This window comes from Dunckerocampus dactyliophorus, chromosome 2 (assembly GCF_027744805.1).
Source record: "Dunckerocampus dactyliophorus isolate RoL2022-P2 chromosome 2, RoL_Ddac_1.1, whole genome shotgun sequence".
Classification (NCBI taxonomy): domain Eukaryota; kingdom Metazoa; phylum Chordata; class Actinopteri; order Syngnathiformes; family Syngnathidae; genus Dunckerocampus; species Dunckerocampus dactyliophorus.
The window spans coordinates 15,536,568-15,558,517 of NC_072820.1; the positions used below are offsets into that span (position 1 = coordinate 15,536,568).

At 41.5% G+C, this 21,950-nt stretch overlaps 2 protein-coding genes and 1 long non-coding RNA gene across 5 annotated transcripts in view; 1 reads left to right on the top strand and 2 right to left on the bottom strand.

Moving 5' to 3' along the window:
* Window positions 1–8,845, bottom strand: part of eif4g1a (eukaryotic translation initiation factor 4 gamma, 1a) — a 44,565-nt gene extending 35,720 nt beyond the window's left edge. For all 3 annotated transcript variants that reach the window (XM_054756746.1, XM_054756736.1, XM_054756727.1), the window contains exons 1-4: window positions 8,420–8,845; window positions 6,705–6,827; window positions 6,533–6,619; window positions 6,323–6,355 (exon numbers count right to left, since the gene is read on the bottom strand). In XM_054756746.1, the coding sequence (XP_054612721.1) occupies window positions 6,323–6,355; window positions 6,533–6,619; window positions 6,705–6,779 (195 nt within the window). In that variant the 5' untranslated portion in view covers window positions 6,780–6,827; window positions 8,420–8,845. The remainder of the gene's footprint in view (window positions 1–6,322; window positions 6,356–6,532; window positions 6,620–6,704; window positions 6,828–8,419) is intronic.
* On the top strand, window positions 7,659–10,733 carry LOC129169874 (uncharacterized). Its single transcript, XR_008566496.1, has 4 exons — window positions 7,659–7,785; window positions 7,926–7,965; window positions 8,067–8,182; window positions 10,153–10,733. It is a non-coding gene; the product is annotated as an uncharacterized LOC129169874 (long non-coding RNA).
* A 146-nt stretch (window positions 10,734–10,879) lies between these two features.
* Window positions 10,880–20,500, bottom strand: tfa (transferrin-a). The gene is made up of 17 exons (XM_054756759.1): window positions 20,354–20,500; window positions 20,115–20,269; window positions 19,066–19,168; window positions 18,751–18,942; window positions 18,381–18,507; window positions 18,252–18,307; window positions 17,883–18,046; window positions 17,033–17,192; window positions 16,804–16,967; window positions 16,625–16,721; window positions 15,811–15,831; window positions 15,534–15,698; window positions 14,336–14,486; window positions 13,621–13,688; window positions 13,352–13,533; window positions 11,189–11,378; window positions 10,880–11,071 (listed from the first exon to the last, which is right to left on the bottom strand). The coding sequence occupies exons 1-17, from the start codon at window positions 20,397–20,399 to the stop codon at window positions 11,025–11,027; spliced, it is 2,088 nt and encodes a 695-aa protein (XP_054612734.1). The 5' UTR covers window positions 20,400–20,500; the 3' UTR covers window positions 10,880–11,024.
* Window positions 20,501–21,950: the final 1,450 nt, after the last annotated feature.

The window sequence follows — 21,950 nt, forward strand, 5'->3', positions numbered from 1 at the left end:
ATTTCCCCCCTCTATAGGGTGATCATTTTCATTTCTATCAAATTATGTGGCATCATTTTGTTACTAATACATCACCCACTTATTATCAGGAAAGATATTCAAGATCATTTTTCCTCCACACACACACATACAGTCAAACCTGTCTTAGCGGCCACCTTTATAGAACAGCCACCTGCCTATAGCAGCCACTGAATAATTCCCCGCAGCAAATTTACATGTTATAGACCCTGTGTATAGCAGTCACCTGTCCAACGCGGCCAGCGGCCACCCATTTTGTCTCCCTTGGTCAATATCTGACCGCATATAGCGGCCAAATTACCAACTCAAGTAGAAGCTTCATGCACGAAAAAGTTTCATTTTTCAAATCAATGAAGCCGTCGTGTGTAGACTTTAACTACTGAGTCCTAGCTCAGTCACAATCATTCACAAGATCCACACAAACTGTCAGTTGTTCCACATAAAAAAAGCCGTCTTCTTTTGAGCTTGCTATTTTTCTGGTCAAACATGTAACTTTAAGAGCATTTGCACCAAAACATTACCGCAAAGTAGACTGGAAACAGGACGTGCTCCCAGCGACGCTACAATAAAGAAAAAAAAAAACATACGCTAGCATGCATGCGGCAGCGGGAGCAAAACTGAGTTTGGTTGTACTTAATTGAAGTATTTTAGAATGTACTCACGTTATTTTTCATCAATCCTCATCCACAAATCCATCAAAGTCCTCATCTTCTGTATTCGACACAAAAAAGCCGTCTTCTTTTCCGTTCGCAACTAGTCTGTTAACTTGTCAGTGTTATTCAGCTCCGAAGCAAAGAAGGAAACTACTCCTGTTGCTTCTGCCAACTTTATGTATTGAACACGGCCACCAGACAGCAGCTCAGAACACACACACATCTCTCAGCATCGTCTCTCCTTCCTGCTTGCCCACAAGGCAAAGGTTAAACAAGCCCCACTACATAGCTGTCCAGCCAATGCCTGTAACAAGTGACACCGTTTATTTCCTGGTGTGAGACAATGTGCACAATGTGTGTCAATACTGTAATACCGCTTGTTGTGGGGAAGGAGAGACTCACGTCACCGATGCACTTTAATGGCTTTATTAACAGCGGAGAACTCTGCAGGACTTTACATCCACGCCAACATAAACAAACTTCCCAACTCTCTCGAAACTCACAGCTAGCACTGAGCCTAGCTCTCCTGCTCGGGACGCCCACCGTCACTTCCCGATGAACTAAAGCTGTAAAAAGTAAAATGTTAAAAACAAGCGTAAGACATTACTAGCACAGCTTTGTTCTGTGAGTCGTGGATATATTCTATCAGTTATTATTAAGCCTCTAGCTTCCTTTTAGTAAGTAAAAACCTTGGCTATGATTGCACTACATTGTTATGTAGACCTACAAAGTACACTTGGAAGAACAAGAGGTGAATAAATGTATTGCAACTGATGTGAAACTGATGAGGGGTAGGATTAAATAAGCTTTGCTTCTTCCTACTCCTTTTTGGACATGCAAAATTGTGAATTGTACTATGTGATGTGCTACTGTTTGACTCATATGCATGTTCAGGATGAATTAAAACCATGAACCATGATAATAACAAGCCTAGTAGTGCTGTACAACTTTTATCCACAGTCCGCAGTGCCCTCTACTGGTCAACATTATTATTTTTCCCCTTTTTCCCTTTTTTTTCCCTCTACTGGTCAACATTCAAACTTGACGCCAACCTGTCTATAGAGGCCACCTGTCTATAGTGGCCACTTTCGCAGACTCCCTCTAGTGGACGCTATAGATAAGTTTGACTGTGTATAACATAACTGGCTTGTGGCGGCCAAGCGACATCGCTTTTTGATCCTTCGATGTCAGCTCTTCCAATCATTGTAAAGCACAATTTACAAAGCGTTGGATTGTTCAACCACTACTAGGAAACGTGAGCTGGGGTTAGACCGTTGTGGCGCATGCAGCTGAAACAACAAATGTTAAAGTGCTCAAGACACCAAAACATGTTAATCTTGTTATTTGGGCCGTGAAAAAAAAAAAACATTGGAAGGCATTTTTGATCATTTCTGTCACTTCTGACAAGTCTGGGGAGGTCACATCAGATCTGGACAGTCCTACCTGGGACTTCTGCTTCACAACAATGCATTCTCTGACGCATGTCCCACTTCTCTGTGAATTTCTGTTGTTTGTGATATTTTTTTTTTTTATATTATGCCCACTCATGTTGAAGGCGTTTACTGAAACACTTGAGGAAACGGAGTAATCTTGTTCACATTTCTAAAAAAAAAAGACACCATTCGCCTCATCAGATATATTGACAAACGTCAAAGGACACGTTACTGCCCTGCTGATGGAAATAAAAAGCCAAAAACCCACAAGACAGACCTTGGAAAAGCATGCCCAGGTTGCAGTAAGTCAATCTACATTTTTCCTGCTAACATTTTCAATAGTAGCCAGCCTAGTGCTGGCGGCTAATGCGGTGCTAATTCCTACCTGGCTTGTTGTCACGCACTAGCTGGGAGACTTAGGTGGTATCTGTTGTAGCGTAACAGTAAATGCAAAAGGGTCATCTTTGATTGCTGCGTCACTACGAATTTTAGAATAATATGGGTTTTTATGCCAAAATGCTTGCTAAACAACAATCATTGTCTATCGTCTTCAGCTCTGTGCAGTGTGCAAAGAGCAAGCTGATAGCTGTCACTAGCTATCACTGCCAGGTAAACATATCATACGCCTCACAACACAACACAATATTAGTGAATGTTATTATTGTTGTGAATCTCACTTTTTTCCGCATGCGTTCATGGCTGTGCTTGTACCAGGTCGCCGGTGACACCCATAAGTACTCAAGACCTGAATTGTTAGCACAACACGGCCTGCTGTAACTTGTCTTTTCAGCCTATCTTGCAGTTGATCTGTGAGTTTCAGTAAGTAAATCCATATTTTTTTACCATATCTATTCTAGAAATCTTAGAATAATAGTATGGGGGCTCATTCCAGGGTTAAATAAGCAGCAATCACTGCTCACTGGTCTTCATTTTACAGTGTGCGTAGAGCTGTCAGTGTCACTTACTGACAGTCAAAAAAAACATACTTGTGGCCATTTTTTTGTAGGAGTGTAATGATTAATAATCACCAACTACGTCACCAACGTGCTTACATCACCCACACAGAGGACGAAGAGGGAAGCGGCTGATTGAAGGCACGGGAAGATGAGGTGAGAGAAAGCGACAAGGCAACGAAAGAGAAGGAAAACAAATGTTAAAAACAGACAGAATATGTGGCTAAACAGCTAGTTGAACACTGATGTGTATCGGTTGTAACATGTCACTTACATACCACAACAGCACATCTTATATATTGTATCATCTCCTCCCAAATGGAGCGGAAGATCCAAGACAAGGTCAAATTAGCAAATCGGGAAGATTAAGGTTATGTACCTTACTAAAGTAACGTTAGCCGTGTGTCGGGCTGGGTCTCTTTTAATTATGACTACTGTTGAATTTGTGGCAGTAACAATGGTACCGTGACTTCATACAGGGTTATTTCTTCAGCAAAAACACAGTGTCGTGAGTAAGAAGATGGAAAATAAAACATTTTAGCTCACTCATCAGTAGCTTCTCATTTCTAGCAGACAATACTATGTAATGGAACAAGGAAGTGTGTCTCACTCCGTTAAGAGTAATGTGTTCCACTACATAAGGTGTCTTCATTTTACTTTGAACACTGCAAAAACATAATATCTTATTAAGAATATTTGTCTTATTTCTAGTCAGCCTCTCTAGGTTTAGGATTTATAAATGCACAGCTAGGTTTAAGATTTATAAATGTACAGCCATCAACATAATGGAATATGTTTAGTCTTAGTAATGTCCTAATAAAGTAATTATTATTTCTGTCGTGTTCCAGTAAATAGTCAGTCTGGGATGGATAAATTCATCTATAAAAGCACCATTATGTAGCCCAGACCCAAGAAAATACAGTTTGTTCCTATGCACAATGTGAATTTAAGAAATAAAACTCTTGATTATCTAAAAAAAACGGAACCAATTGGTCGTTCATTGCTTAGTGAAACGTTTTATTTCTCTTTTGGATCTATAATTGCTCTTTAACCAAGCAAACATGTTTTTCCGATTACTCAATCGAAAACATTTTTAGTTAAATACTCAAATTATTAAAATGTTCCTAATTTTTTGTGTTATATCATAGGTATCACAACACAATATCAGTGAATGTTATTATTGCTTTATTGTTGTGAATATGTCACGTTCTTGACTTTGCTGTAAGCTCATGGTTGCATGTGTTTGAATCTGTTTCCTGGAACGTATTCTGGTCTTGACATCACAACCAAGATGAAGTCGGTTCGAATAACTAGCTGGTTCAAAAAATGTGTCAAAATCACCACTTCCTTTCACTCCTATTTCATAGTTGTCTCAATGACAGCAGTATGACAAAAATGCTTTTCAAGTTTTTTTCGGTGTCATGAGCACTAATAACTAAAGTGAAACTGTGAGTCATGCTGATGAAAGGACACTACAATAAAAGAACAACATTCTTATATAGACAGTTATTAGACATACTGACGGCATTGTGGAATAAATGTGACAAGTTATAATTAAGGTTAAAACCTCCAGTTTATTCAGCTTGGCCACTTTTTGTAATTCCCATTTAAGTAACATTTCGTCATTACCAAGGTATTTGTATAATTTGCTAGGCAAATGGGCCAGATAATTGCTTTTTAAACAAAAATAAACAAAAAAAAAACACTAGAGAAAAATGTGCGTTCAAAAGGTGAGATTACATAATGTCACATACGTAGTTTGTATGTCAATTTCCCCTGAAGCCAATCCAACTGAAAGTGGTGGTGCCAACTCACAACAGAGGCTGTGCTATTTTCACACAACGTATAGTTTTTTAAAGTTACCGTATTTTCCGCACTATAAAGGCACACTTAGTGTAAAAGCCTTTAATTTTCTCAAAAATCGATGGTGCGCCTCATAATCCGGTGCGCCTAATCTGTGCATGAGTTCCTAAATCTGTAAAAATGTTATTGTGCGACATGGAAAGCATGGCGCTTGATTGACTGTCGGACCATTTCCCGCTGACACAGGGACGTAATACGTACACTACGGACTCTGGCAGCGATAAACCAAGCAGACAACATTACGTAATTCGTACAGTACGTACACTGGCAGCGATAAACCAGAGAACATTATGTAATACGTACAGTACGTACGGTGGCAGCGATAAACCAATCAGAGAATATTACGTAATACGTACAGTACGTACGCTTACCTCCGCTACGCCTCCGGTAGGTATACTACCGGTATGCTGCAAGACAACATTTGTAAAGTGAAACAAATGAAGCAAGTGAAGCAAATGAATTCGAAGCTTGCCATCATTCCGGGAGGATTAAGAAAAAAATAACTCCAACCACTGGACATTGATGTAAACAGAGTGTTCAAAGTGAAGTTGCGAGCGGCATGGGAACGATGGATGAGAGACGGCGAACACACCTTTACTAAGACTGGGAGGCAGCGCCGTGCGAGTTACGCCACCATATGTGAATGGATTGTTGATGCCTGGGCTAAGGTATCTGCTTTAACTTTTGTCCGAGCTTTCGCGAAAGTCGGCATCATTGCTAAACAGCCATCTGACAACGAGACTGACTGTGACAATGAGAGGGAAACCGGCATATTTGATGACCAAATTGTCCAGCTGTTCAATTCAGATACAGAAGGTGAGGACTTTGCTGGATTTGTGGGAGAAGATTGATTCTTTGGTGAGTGCACTGTTAAATAGTACAATAAAGTTCAACTAAACTCACTGTTTTGCTTTCGTTGCCTTTTTGTAGACTGTATGTCTACAAAAAAAACAGTATACCTTGAATTATGTTTCTAATCTATTTTGTTTGTGAGCGCATGCAAAATACACGTTTACTCCACAGGCATTCATCCTTGTGCAAGCTTTGACAAGTCTGAAACTGTCTTATACGACATATTAAACTCTTTTTTTAGATTGCAAATTTGGCTGTGATGGATTTTCCAAAAGTTTCCCATCGGAGGAAAACGCAACAGTGCTTGCAAAGACGATGATGCAATGATGCACAGACGTCTATCATAACATTACAGAATAAATTACAAGAACCAACATGAGTGCTGTTTAAGAACAAGACATCCCGCTCCTTGGTGAGAGAGCAGGATGTATATGAGCAGTAAGAGTAATATTTATACTATAGCATTCTCAGCTACGGCGCCAACAACATGCAATGTACTAAAGGAGACATAAGAAAAAGGGAGGATGTAACTGGGGGGTGGTGTTAGTACCTGCTGGTGTAACGTACGGGGCCCTGCTGCAAACTGAGAGAACAGCAGAACAGAGGAAAGAAGTCAAGATTGACAATCACAAGGGGTGGGGCGATACACGGCAAATCAGCAACAACATGCACACACACATTTAGCTGAACACGCAGGGCTGAAACAGTTGGGAACAATGAGATTTTCGATATTCATATGTCAGCATGTGATGAACTATACCTGTCTTGGCTGCGCTGCAGAGTTCATTTGTGGGGGGGGTGGTGTGGCAAAAACAAGTGATGCCGCCTGTCCAGGTCCGTAGGCACCCTGAAGGTGGAGAAAGTATTCAAACACATTTACAAACTTCTTCATTGTCTCCTTGAAGAACACAAAAACACAGTGTGTATCTCACCTGTGTCAATCCAGGGGAGGGAGCAGGATTTGGGACAGAGGTGGGTCCCGTTATAGGCTGCGGTGGTTTATTCATTTCACGTTCTTTTATGGTTCTGCATTAGGGTGGCGATGTGGTGCCAGCCTTTTTTTAAAACAAGAGAGACAAAGGAAAAAGTAGTACAATCAGTGATTTAACAAAATGTTAATATTAGGTAACTGTGAAAACATTACTCATTTGAATTAAAAGTGGGCACAATCTTAGTAGGCACAATCTTATCTGACACGAAGTAATTTCTGACAGCAAGGGTGTGGTCTGCGCTTTCGCCTATGATAACACCACCTCCTCACACACAGCCAAGCTCATTTTAATTTGCATGGCTATTGTGTGCCATATGATGAGTGCTTTGCTTTTAATAACCTTTGCAAATCATTTCCTCAATGACTTTGTACCTACTTTCAATACCAAGTTTGTCACATTACTTGCAGCCCTTCACTGACTCATCAGATGCACAGGTAGTATGTGTAAAAACGGCAACACTTTCTAAAAAACCAGAAGCTAAAAAGTAAACGACACTTGAAAATGTAGAGTATGTCACTGATGTAGTCTGGTGTAGAATTTGAGAAAATGGACACCTGAAGTCAAAGTTCACTCAGCGTCAGTGTCACTGGGCTGAGCTGTGCGTCATGCTTCACAACACCCACAAAATACTCACCACTTATGTGTGTACTTAGTGAAAAACGCAACAAAATGCCATTATATCGATAAAATTGCAAAACTTGACTAGAATTAGCTTATCCTCCACCTGCTGGCATGCTGGCGAGCGAGCTAACGTCATGCTCTAAACTATAGCAAACTGTTGCTCACAGTTTAATATTCATAAGGTGTCCAGAATGATGACCTGACATGACAGACATGGCAAAGCGCATGACAAAATTTCAGCAGTCATAGAAAAGAGGCAACATTGTCTGTGAAAAATGAGGGAGCTTAGCAGCCGGCTAATGATACGTGTCCCACTGTCATGAGACATTTTGCTTAGGTATGCTACGTGGCCGGTCGGAGTACCCGCAGTTACTTTAACCGGAAAGTGTTCCATGAGAAGGTACTATTAACCGATTTTATTTACTAAACACAAAGTAAGACCAGGTTAACAATACAACGTTCGAAACCGTGTTCGATTTCAATGAAACTATTGTGGGTCAACGTTAGCATTAGCCAACTCTGAGATGTATTTAATTACAGGCCCAGCAAAACACCACAGGCCACCCAGGGCAGCAAACTGGTACATCTTAATCTAAAACTATTCTTTGGATGATGATGCTTATAAAACATGATCACAAGAAGTCAGTCAGCTGCCAATGAAGTGTTAAATGTTGTCTGCAGGATACACCTAACGCCGCTGAAACTACCTAAGAATGGCTGGTGTAGAGCCTAAAAGGGTGGAAACCAGCTGAAGATTAGCACGAAGGCGGGGTGTCCCAGACTGTAATGATTCTCTCGTAAGTTCACACGCACACACGAGGAGGGTCTAAATAACAACGCAGAAGTACAAGATGTTCATGGTCACATTTTTAAATCGTTATTGTAAGCAACATTTGCTGACTAGCTAGCAATCCAAGACGAGCAAGCCGGCATGGCCTGCTCAGAGTAGGCTAACAGCAGCTAGCCACAGTGTCCTAAAGACAAAATGAAGCCCAGCTATCGTTCGGAACTTCACTTAATTACGCTGTTCTTACCAGGATAAAATGTGACGACGCTGTTAGATGGTGATTCGGGGAATCCACGTCTCGCTAGTCCTCTTTCCGTGAATGTATTGTCGCTGCTCAGCTCTTTTACTCCAAGAGAAAACAGATGCCCTTCTTGGCTACTGAGCTAGCTGGTTAGCTAGCCGGCAAATGGAGTGAGTGGTACTTCTGTCACTCGGTTAAAAGTGCAAAAGTGACAGTTCTCAAATCAAATAATTTCGTACTTCACGAGTACTACTGGTAGTTCCGATGGCCCCTAAAAAAGCCTCTGGACCGGAGGTCCATCATCAAGGCGTCGATGGTGACGGATTGCCGGTAAGGTATGTACACAACTACCGTGTGAGGGGGTCTCAGAGCGACGCCATAGTAGTGCGATGTTTCCTGCTGAGGAGCCGGTGCGCCTCCTAGCCGCGTGGATCACTTCCGGGTAAGTCAAGATTTGATGCCGGTTCCTTTGTCACGTGACATAGGTACATTAATCAACATTGAACGTGTAGTCCACGACTAGTCAACTAAATTGTTCAGTGTGTCAAAAATAAGCATATATCTTTAATCTTTATGGATGAATTTCGAGTGGTACGGTTTGGCTTCATTGGGCTGTGATCTTCAGCTCTCACTGGATCGGCTCGCAGCCGAGTGTGAAGCAGTCTGCATGAGAATCAGCACCTCAGTTGGTGCAGCGTCTGCAGCGTTGCAGACTCTTAGGTCCATCGTGGTGAAGCGGGAGCTGAGCCGAACGGCAAAGCTCTCGATTTACTGATTGATGTACGTTGCTACCCTCACCTATGGCCATGAGCTTTGGCATGTGAGGAGGGGCCAGATGAGGTGACACATCCCTTAGGTGTTCAGGGCACGTCCCACCGGTTGGAGGTTTGGGGAGGAAGACCCAGGGCATGTTGGACAGACTATGTCGCTCAACTGGCCTGGGAATGCCTTGGGATCCGCCGGTAGGATCTGGACAAAGTAGCCGGAGAGAGGGAGGTCTGGCCTACCCTGCTTAGGCTGCTGCCCCCGTGACCCGACCTCAAATAAGCAGGAGGATGGATGTGTGTCAAAAATCTTCATGACAGGAGTGCTGTGCTGTTTTTAAGGTCCTACTGCAAAACAAACACTAGTCAAAGATCCCCTTTATGACAGGAGCACTTTGTTTTTAAGGACCTAATGCAAAAACACTAGCCAAGGGTCCTCAATGTCATTGGAGCACACCGCTGTTTTTGAGAATCAAAATTCAATGGAAAATATGAAAAAAAATCTTTTTATGCCATGAGTTCTGTTGAAGTACATAGTGCAGAAATGCTAGCAAAAGGTCACTGATATGGCAAGTGTGTTTTTATAAATCTGTTTTGAACCGTTTATATCAGGGGTCTCAAACTCAATTTCACTGGGGGCCAGTGAGGTAGAGTCTGGGCCGCATCAAGTATTGGGAGTAGGGCTGGAATCTCAGGGTACCTGACGATACGATACAATTCACAATACATCCATGTGATATCACCACTGTTAGGTCAGTGTTGGTGTTTACTTACCCCTGTAAGTATGCAAGCAACACTGAGCTTGCCCGGATGTTGCGGGCTGCAGTTACACTACTCTTTGATGTCCAGTCACGGGCCGCAAGATACGGTTTGGTAGGCCGCAAATGGCCCGCAGGCCACGAGTTTGAGAACCCTGGTTTCTACAATTTTACTCACCATGTCAAGACACTAAAGGTTTGTGCTTTCCTTTTGCAGGCTAGACTACTGTAACTTCCTTCTCATCAGGCTCTCTAAACAAGCTGCAGGACATCCAGAATGCTGCTGCTCAAGTCCTGACTAGAACCAGGAAATATGACCATATTAGTCCAGTATTCAGGTTTCTGCACTGGCTTCCTGTTGCTCAGAGAATAGACTTTATAGAATGGTTTTAACAGAGAATTGGTCTTGTGCCAAAGTCCATCTCTGACGTGTTAGAGCCACATGAACCATCTCGGGCTCTGAGAAGCTCAGGGAGTGCTCTCCTGCGGGTGGCCAGAGTCAGGACTACACAGCGAGCCTGCATTTCAGTTCTATGCTGCTAAAATCTGAGGCCTTCCAGAAGCTGTGTGACAATCCTCAACTTCGGCAATGTTCAAAAATCCAGGCTGAAAAAAACTTTGCAAATGACAACTCACAGTATTTTATCTGCACTGTTAATTCATTTATTTTGTTTTATGAAAATGGACTAGATTTGTCAATTACAAGATTTTATTAAGAGGGGTTGTGTGCTCTCTAAATTGTTAGAGATGCCAATATTTTTGTAGCATGATCTATAATTTTCTCCATTAAAGTGTATTTTCCCTCCAGTTATGAGGCACTAATGTAGTTTCTAATCCAATGTCCAATCGGTTTATCCTACTATTTTAATTGTTAGTAATGCTTTTTAAAAAAAAAAAGCCGTAGGGCATTGAAAAGGCTTTATTTGAGAAATATGTAGCATAATGTAATGTGTTGCATTTGTGGACATGAGGGCTGGCTTGATTGTTGATTTGCAGGTGGAAAAACAGGTCTACAGCATGATCAGAAAGAAAATTCACAATGCAGTGTACTGTAGGTGCAACAGGAGTCTGCGTTAACTGAAGAGCCATCTAGTTTGTTGACTGACAGTTATGGGAAGTGCACAGTTTCTCCAAATCTGTGAAGGACAGGGGGAAAAAAAAAAAAAAATCATCATTTTAAGAAGGGAGACACATTTACCTGGCAGAAGATACCTGTAGTTCCATAATTCCATATTCTCAGGAACAGTACAAACCTGAAGCGCTGTCACTGCACTGCCTCAGCGAGGTCATGGTGTTCATGTAATCTGTTCCCAAGAACGCCTCATAGTTGGACCCAGCAGGAACTTCTTGGAGACACTTGGTAGAGTCCTTGAAGAGAAGATTCTTTCCCGACTCAGACTGAAACATTTTGAAATTGGCGGTGCTGCCACTACCAAACTTGGCCTAGAAAAATCAAAGATATTGAAATGTAGTCTCACTGAACAAACCACTAATATCTCATCCAGTTTTACATAAACACTACATTTAATTAATTAGGGCAGAGTTTGTTTTGTTTTCATTATAAACACTAGTTAACTTTGTGACAAAGAAAGTTAGGTACTATTACTGTATACACAAACACACCCTTAATTTCTCTGAAGGAAGTAATATTTCCTTGCTTGTGAAGAGACTCTCCTCTTAAGCAGTTATTTTTATAATTTTACTATTAAAAACAGATTTATTTTTCACCCACGTTCCTTAAAAAGTGGTGTACAAAATTTTGTGAAAGTCACCTCAACACACGAAAGTTACCGTTTTGTAGAGCGGCGTGAGAAATTAGTCAGTTTAACTGAGTTTAATAATAGCGCCACCATGTGGTGTAATTTTCAGAAACATTGTGCACACGTACAGGAGCCGCGCATATTTTGACTCATTGTATGCAAATACTGTGTATTGTTAAAGGACTGTAAGCAACTGGCCCACCATTACACAGAGGCAGTTTCACAATTTCGAGTTCAACTGCATAATTGTAAGAATTTAGTTTGGGCTGAAAAAAACTTGCTGTTCATAGCTGTCACTCACAGCCATCTGGTATTCACGTGCTCCCCTCTCAGAAAGGAGACCAACAATTTACAATCATTGTAAATTGGGTCACGGGTAAGTTGGAGCCTATCCCAGCTGAATGCAGCAAAATAAACTGAAATTATCTGATTCATCCCATTACTTTATCAAGATGTTATTGTGAGCCATGTATCGCATCGTGAGGTGCCCCGAGATTCCCTGCCCTACTCCCAATACTTGATGCGACCCAACCTCACTCAGACTACGTCCAGCGGCCCCCAGGTAAATTGCGTCTGCGGCCCCTGCAGTAGATATGTTAGTTGCATTTACTGACACACAGGGCATACTTTGTTCTCAGAACAGGAAGAGGGTGGGATATTATGCTTTGACACATTTGAATGTTTACACCCTCTAGACAGCCAGGGAATTTTCAGTGATCCTCACCACAATGCGCTTTGAATTTCATGTTTTCTCAAAGTAAATAAAATCAGCTGTTTGTTTGACTACAGCCTATTAGTAAAAAAACAAAACGCGCACGTTCAAGCAAATTTGTGTCCTAAATTAAACATTTCAGCATAAAAATGGTCACTAATCAATGCCATGTCTAATCACTCCTACACTTATTACCCATTTATTATTATCATCTGAAGGTAGCTGTGGGGACAAGAACTTCAACTACCAAGTTACATCACTACATTACCTTTTTATACCAGCAAGAATACAGGAAGTGAACAAATCTATTGCAATTGATGTAAAACGGACGGTTTAGGATTAAACAAGCTTTGCTTCTTCCTACTCCTTTTGTACAATGTGGTGTATTCCAATGTAACTTGTATGCATGTTCAAATAAAACCATAACCATTAAAAAAAAATAAATAAGACGTCACATTCTACACTGGTCACTAGGTGTCAGTAATTACATTAGCCATCTTAAGTGCCAGAAGTATAAAAAGGAAACTAGGAACTCTCCCTGTGCCAACATGTGAATCTCCTATTTTCTCTTATGGCTTTGATGCTGGGTAACAGCAGTGCAAAGGTGACTGTTTTCATGTCTAGAGCTCTAACGTTAAACCATATTTAGGTCATAAATGGTTCTTTTAAAGCATAAAGGAAAGAGGAATAGACATGGGGTTTTTCTACGCTTATGAAAATATTCAATTTCTAAAGACTGAAACCAATTAACCGTGGTAAACAAGGAATTAGTGTACTTAACTGTCTGTGCAGTTTAAATCAGTGCGATTTAGCATTTCCAATGGTACCAGTAGTTAAAAAAAAAGTGTGTTTTTAGCGCTTTATAGCACAAGCGTAAAACTACAATACTGTGACTATAAGTATTATATTCCGAAGACCTAAAAATGTTTGGGGGTATTCCTGACCTGCTGGTCCTGGAGTACACGGACGACATCATTGCGGGTCTCTGGACGGGTCACTACAGCATGTGCTGGGGTGGCTGCCAGGTGACAATCTTTAAACTGTGTGACTGGAACAGACTGCTTCCCGGGGCAGATTAGTTCATAATCGCTGCTGGAGAGACCGCTAGCCCATGTTGGACCATTTCCTGAAAGACATGAAGCGGCAGGTGTTTGATGTTAGGGCCGTGATGACTCCTTTAAAAACGTAAAAAACCACCACACGGCGTTCTTACCATCGCTGTTTTCTTGAACAGTTGTGTGTTTAATGAAGGCAACATCACCAGCGCCATCAACAAGACATCTAAAATGAAGAGGAGAAGAAACGTGCAACGGTGAAGAGTCCATCTTGTAAAGCATGGGTGTCCAAACTTGCCAGCAACGGCCGCATACAGAAAAACGTGAAGGATGCAGTGGATCACTGACATTTTGTGCCTTAAAAGATGCTTAAAAGCAATCTAGTCTGTCAAGGCTAAGCAGCCAAACAAAACATCCACAGCTTACTTTTGCTTTGTAGATGAAGAAATGGAGTGATATACCACATTACTAGCGGTGTCACAAGACAATACACAAGATTGAGTCTACAATAACGAGAATATTTTAAAGAAAAGTGAATACATGAAATGGGCAAACAGATTTTTTTTTTTTTTTTAATTTAAAACAGTCAAAACAATGCAGGTGCATTTTGAAACGTTTGCCCGCCACATTGTGCGTCAACATTTGAGACCAAATTGATCATAAACCCTCTTCTCACAAGATAGCTTCTCTGAATGAGAAATCTCACGTTTCAATCTGGTGACACCCCCACTCGTCAAACTCATTTTTAGAAAAGGCCATTCGTTGGACACCCCTGTTGTAATGCAACTATAACCAAACTGGATCCGTTTATTACGGCACACTTTCTTATTAAATCATTTCATACCAACATGTCAGAACCAGTTGCCATCCTACCTAAACGCCCCAGCGTAGCCGTAGTATTTCTCCTCGGCACTGGCTTTGCACTTGAACTCGTCAGCCACAGTTTTGCCACTGCCAGCGCATTGAGAACAGAACGGAGAGTCAGCAGGTGCTCCAGGGGCACAGCCGCTACTGAAGAACTTGGCTGGGGGGGGGGGGGGGTGGGGGGGGGACATGGCATGATGTCACACATCACTGGTGTATAAAGAATGCAGTTTCATTAGCATCGGATAAGTTTGGAGGAACGGGACGCTGCATAATAGTTTGGCTTTGACAAAGTTGTGACCCCCCCCCCCCCCCCCCCCCAATCACTCTGCGTTATATTCGTCTCCCGCTGTGTCGCCTCTCCATTTGTGTGTGTATGTGAAGACACTTGCATCTTCTGCTGTAAACAAGTACGTACGTAAACAAGATGGGTGCAGATGAAGATGCAATCACACACGGTGAGGGGACAATGCGTAGGGACATGGCGGGAGAAATAAAAAGAGCGATGTGTGAGGTCTGATGTTTTTGTAGGAGGCATTTTTAATGACAAAATGTACGACTCTTTTGAATGCATATTGTTTTTAAGAAGCCAAACTCGTAAGTCAGCAGCATGCTGCCTTTAGAGTTTACTGAGTATGCTTGTACTCACTTAAAATTGACTGGATTGTCTGAGTCATTAAGTACAGTTAATGCAGCCGTATAGTTTTAAAAATCAATGGTTGAACCCTTTTTTAATTTTACACCAAGTACCACCTCAAGTGTTATGCTTTAGTATAATGCCAACATTTTACTACGTCTGCTTACCATCATGATTTAGCTAAGGTAAATTGTGGTAAAGTATAGGAGAGTTAAATATGAATGTATGTGTCCAATACAATGAAATTTAACTGATGTGCCGTTGTACCACAAATGGAGCCTGCGTACCACCAGTGGTACTCTTACCACAGTGAGAACCAGGAGTTTAAAAAAATCACTGGTTCCCAACTTCTCAGTAGTGTACCCTGCAGACATCTGACTGGAATTCATGTACTTCTGATACACACACACAATGAAACATCTTGGATATTGTCCATCCATTTTCCTCCTCTTATGTGGGTGGGGTCGCGGGGGTAGCAGTCTTAGGGACGCCCAGATTTCCTGGTCCCTGGCCATCCACTGTTTACCCTGGCCAGCACTTGTTTACATGAAAAGAAAAATTAGGACTTACTGAAGTCACAGTCACTCGTTTGTCTGTGGATTTCACCCATGGGAATGTTCCAACCAGCCGTTCGTCCAAAGCCGGTGTGGCAAGACTTCTTCCCCCGCAAGTTGTTCCAGGTCACTCCTGAGCCCTTCTTGACTACAGCAACGGCAAAGTAGGAGGAGGCCGAGGCTACATTGTGGGTGGGTGGGGGTGGGTGAATATTCAGAAAAGAGAATTAAGGACTAGGTGAGTCGAAGTACTGTACATTTAGTGAGATAATTGGGGGTGAGGGACTGCTTACCTCCAGGTTTGTTGCACATTTCTGTAGAGACAAATAAAAACAAATAGAATTAGCAGGTTGGTTTCAAGGCAATATACAGTATTTGTGTAAGAACTTGTCAAACTGCTGCACAGGATGAAAATTGGACATAACGTGTACTCCTGTGTTACATGTACAATGGCAGGCCTTCAAAGATGTAGTATTCTACCACTGTCACTAGGTGTCAGTACTGTTACTCTAATGTTGGGTGAGCCACACCTGATCACCATAACACGATTTTATTGCAGGTTTGAGTTCTAACAACCCAAACACTAGCTACTGTTGAGGCCGTAACCCACACCAAGATAACTCAAACCTTAAACAGTGACATCACTTCCTGTCTGCCATTGCAAGGCTCTGGTCAACAAGCAGCAGTAATGTCAAACCATTGAGACATTTCATTACCGTAACACTACATGAAGTCGCCATGAGTGGGGAGGCAAAAAAAAATGTTCTGATCCCATGTGGAAGGGGTAAGGTTTTAGCTTCTTAAAGTTTAAGAAATTTATTTCAGGCAAACTTGTTAGCTCAAGTCTCCGCAATGGTGTAAACAATGAATAATCGGAGTGTAGAGGCGAGTAGAGGGGTGTTATTTCCTGTCAACTGGGCTTTTAAAAACCATATGTAGAAGTCAAACAGGTTTTCTATGCTCCAACTACAAAAAGATTAAATATTGAATTGTATACTGCGGAAACTCCTGCAACATGGTAGAGTCTGGAACCAATTAACAGCTATAAATGAGGGACGACTATTCTAAATGATTTTCACAACTGATGGGGCACTGCAAATATCCTACCTTCATTGTACTGCTCCACCATGACCGGAACCAGGCCGCACTTTCCAGCTGCGAACACCTCTCCTCCGTCAACCGCCATCGCATCAGCCTCTTTGCGCTACAGTGAAAAATTAAAAAGCCAACACTTGGAGCAAAAGATAAATAAAATTAAAAGGAACCTAGCAACTCTGGATTGTTACCATGATCATTTTCAAGCATGCTTCAACTGTGGCGCCTTCCTGGCAAACAATTTTGTTGTCTTCATCCATTAAAGGGTGAAAACTCCATTTGTCGCACTTGCTTGTTTCAGCAGCACCCACAGCACACCATGTGATTGCGCCAGATGTGTCTGCTGTACTGACCTCTGAAAAGGTCCCCAAAAAAAAAAGTCAGCTCACCTCACATCTTAGTGTGTATGCCTTTTACTACCTTTTGTCAGCGAGCGCACTGTGCCCGTGTACGTGGCACCCAAATACATGAAGGCGTTGGTGTTGGCAGGCAGTCGGACAAGGTCCACAGTAGAATCTTTAAACATCAGGTTCTTGGCAGGTGAGTATGCCTCTGAGGAGAACAGATTGAAGTCTTCTTTCTTTAAAAAGTGGAAAAAAAAAAAAAGAAAATCCTGACAACACTGCATTACCAAGGGTTGTGAACAAGATCTTTAAACCACATGGACTATAAACAATTCAATTTGAATAAGAGATCCAGTCACCATAATCGTGAATCGAATAAAAAAAGCCACAAGAGTCTATAATTTGCCAGCCTCGATAAATTGAGGTCTGCATGTTTCTTTTACCGTACAGGCTGGACGACAAGAGTGTTCACTCTGCACAGTCGTGAAGTTAGTTTCACGTTGGCAGTTGGATATTTGGCTCCGTAGCAACAGCAGTAGATCCTCCTCACTGTGCTCAGACTGCTCTCATGGTGTGGGGGGGCTCGCATGATAAGTGTTGATCTAGTCACTGGTTGTTTATACTAGGGACCGCCTATAAAGCACCATTGCATTGAAAAGTTTGCGTAAAACTCATTGGGTTTTGTCTGTTTAATTTTTTTATGTTTAAAAGCGCTTGACATTCCTATTACAATGTTAGATACGCTTCAGAATTTAAAGTTTGCTTTTGATATGGACTGACATTATGCCATATAATGAAAAATGGTCTCAAATATTAGCCAAAAATGACAATTCTCTTCCGGAAAAATTTTCTATCATGACAGACCTATGGACACCAGTTCCTTTTCCAATATTAGCAACTGCTTTTACCTAAGATCCACATCTTACCCGCAGTGTGGTGAGGCTTCTCCATATCAAGTCAGTCAGCTGAGAGTCCTTGCGGGTGACGACGGCGTGAGCTGGTACTCTGGCCAGGTGGCATCTTTTGTAATCATCTATGGGCGCCCTGGTGTTGTCAGGGCACAGCAGCTCATAGTTGGCCTTTTCACTGTCTGCAAATAAGATACAGCACTCAGAAAATGCAGTATTTCCTGAGATTACTACAATATATATCATTGGATTGAGTTCTAAAATGGGGCGGGATGCAGCCCTTGTGATAAACTGGACTGGAAAATGTCATTTTGAAATGTCTAATCTGTAGGAACCCTGCTATGCATTTTTATATCCAATGTAATCAAATAATGCTTTGGGACTTACCAGGCACAGTCAGATGGTTCACAAAAGCCACATCTCCGGCATCTTCCACCAGGCACCTAGTAAGAGACAGTTATTTTCTTCATTGCCATATAATGAAACATCGTGGTTGAAAGATGATCGCAAACTGACTGGAAGGCGCCGCTGTAGTCGTAGAAAGGCTCTTTGTGGGACCGCGAGCAGTCACCCTTGCAGCCTTTACATAGTGGGGCGTACTCTGCTCCGGGTGCGCAACTTTGAGAGAAGAAGCTAGCCACCGCTGCAATTGAAGCAAAAAACCTTGAGGCTACGGTCACACTTGTCTACTCTGGTGTGGGCCAAAAAAAAAAAACCACACATCTTGCACTGGGTGCAGTTGGCTTAGCATTCACACTGGGATTTTTGTCATGGGACCAAAAGGCAAACACACCAGAGTTCTTTTAAGCAAACCAAACATAAGTGAAGGCACCCAAAGAGTCACATCTGTTAATCTATGAGCAAGATGGCCTGACATGTGACTCACCCTCCTCAATTGGTTTGTCCTCAGTGCCGCTCCACTTCAGTATACCCATAGACACCAGAGTTCCAATGGGAATGTTCCAGCCAGCAGATTTTCCAAAACCGGTGTGGCAGGATCTCTTCCCTTCCAAGTCTCGGATACCAAATGTGCTGCTCTTCTTAACCACAGCCACAGCATAGTAACAGCTCTCTGATGCTGAACAAAAGATTATACGAACAATGATTGAAAATATTTCCACATCGCTGCCGTCAATGAAAATGGCTTTGAGGAACACATTTACTAGCCTCAGACATAGTCAACAAAAATCTGAAATCTTACACTGGCCATAGTTCTCAGCAATTATGGGATACAGTTTGTAGTTCTTCAGCCCAGCGGTGTAGATGTCTCCTCCATCCAATGTGATTGCATCAGCATTACCGGCCTGTCAGAGAACCCTGATGTTACTTTAACTTGTAAGCAAATGCAAAGTATTTTTGCATCAGATTCCTCAAAACAGCAGCGCATTCCTGTCATACAGAAGATCTTGGACTAGTGTTTTTGCTGCAGCGCTTTCAGAGCACTCTGTATAGAGGGACCACCTCAATTGTTTGCTATTCACAATGGAGAGAAGATGAACAGTAAGCAAATAAACTGTACAATAAGGGTACAAAGACTAATTGATTTGGGACAGCACTACACTGTCAAAATTCCCACCCTCAGGAAGTAAGTATGCATGTCTACGTGGTATTTATGCATAAGTGAAAGTGAGCGATTTGGAACACAGCCCACAATAGAAGCACACTTACGCACTGAAAATGCCAAGTACGGAAGTAGCACAATCAGAGCAAGAAGCCGCCATTTTGCCCAGACATCAGGATATTAGCCCTTCCGTTTTAAATGAAGGACTCAATTTTATTTTTTACTAACATTTAGCGAGTAAAAATGTTAAGCTGTGACAATGCATATTGCATTAATATTATACTCAAGATAATATATTATCAGAGCAGGAGTACTATTACAACACCACATTATCAGTAGTGTAAAACGAACATGTCTCACGGCAGTCTAAACTCAGCTCACATTCCCCATTAGTGGGTGAACAATCCAACGCTTGGTGTATTCTGCTTCACAATAACAGCAGACATCGAAGGATCAAAAAGCGACGTCGCTATGAACGCTTGGCCGCCACAAGCCAGTTATCCCTGTGGTAACACCTGCGTGAAAGCCAACAAGTCAGAAAGGATCGTGACGCCCCGCTTTCACGGTCTGTACTCATACAGCGAGCTTTTGCCCTTCTGCTCCATTTACATACAGATAGATATAACAACCATTAAACAAGGACTATGTACACCTGCAGTTCTACTGCATTGTGCTCAATGACAACTCACATGAATGGCAATGATGCAATCCAGTGAGTTGGTCTTCTTCACACAGGTGAACACGGGGGCCTTGTTCGCCAGGTCCAAACATTTCTGGTACTCTTGGTCCGACTTGACGCACCACCTCACCTTGTCCGTATCAGCGGGGGCCGACAATACCGCGGCTGCCCATGGAGAAGAGAAACTCAAGTATCAAGTATGCACAACAAAGTGTGTGTTTGTCTAGATTGCAAACAAATTGTCTTTACCCAGGCAGGCGAGCAAGAGGTGCAGGAGAAAGAGGAGGTGCTTCATGGTGGAAGGTCTCCAGGTCAGCAGAGTGAGCTGCAGCCCCGCGTGGCCTTTTATAGCAAAACTCTGGCGTTAAAAAAACGCACAATTTGCTCAAATTTCCCAACTTAGTGTGCGCGTGTGCCTTTGTGTGCTTAGTACACAAAATGTCATCATGGTGGAAATTCACAGCCTTAAATTAAACCAGCTAATCTGATTACATAGATTTTTTAAATTGATTGGAGGCTTACCCATGTCCGTTTTTTCAATGAATGCAATAATCAATACAAAATACTCTTAAATTAGTCCAATGTTTTATAGCTACCTTAAAACAGCTACTTTGATAAACATCGATTTTTTAAACTGATTGACTGGAGGCTTAATCATGTCATTTTGTTTCATAAATACAATGTTTAAATTAGTTCAGTACTTCATTCAGTACTCAATTTAACCAGGTAATTTGATTGTGTTTTTTAATTGATTAATTGATTGGAGGCTTAATCAAGTCCTTTTTTAGAATAACTACAATGTTTAAACCCTTTGAAATTTAGTACTGAATAGCTACATTAAACCAGCTAATTTGATTAATTTGATTTCCTAATTTATTGATTAGTCTTGATTTTTTTGTGGAAATCAATGTGATCAAATCAGTCTGGGGTTTAATGGGTTTTAATGACTAAATATTTCAACTGTCTTAAATGGATCGCTTATTTATATCTATTAAGTGTTGGACAGGTTGATTAAATAGCTTTGATAATTGGTACAACAACAAATCATACGAATCCAATTTGCCATGCTGAAGAGTGCTTGGATAACGAATTCTTTCTCCTCCCTGATGAAAGGCTGCTTGTCATATCAGTGTGTTAACCGAGTCAGCGTTACCCAAGAAAAGAGCAAAAGGTTGACAATGCTTTATAAATTGAAATAATAACACTTCCCTCTTTGTTTCCAGTGGTCAAACAGCAGAACATCACAATGGTGCTCCCTGACCTCCCGTTGTTAGTATTGCAACAAAGGAGTATTTCGGTCCGTAAATCCAATAAAATGCACCACTTAACCCAGATGAAATATTAATTGACTCTCTTATCGAGGACCCAAGTTTTTTATTTATAGATTAGAGGCAATAGGCTTTTCATCACTTAATTACTATAAATCCTCCTTAACACGAGAAGTACCGGCCTCAACCTTCCCACCCTAGAAATACCAGAGGGCCAAAATGGCCCAGTTTTCATATGCTCAAACTGAGGGGGAAGGTGTGGCAACTGTGGAATGTTTCAAAGACTTGTGTTTCAGTTCAAGACAAAGTACAATTTTCAGAAGAGAAAGCTTTGTTGGAATGTAAAGTATCTTTTTGCATGACAGTTGGGAGGGTTTGCACATTTTATTAGTGCGTGTTGTTTTGCAATTTTACTGTTTGAAAAATAAAATATTTTTAATTTTTTTGTAATTTCTTTGTGTAAATTTGTCATTATTTTAGCCGTTTGCATTTTTTGTATTTTTTTTTTTTATATTTTGTAAATTTTGCTGTAATTTTGCAGTAAGAGGTTGACACATGTTTTTCATTTCTTCCGGTCA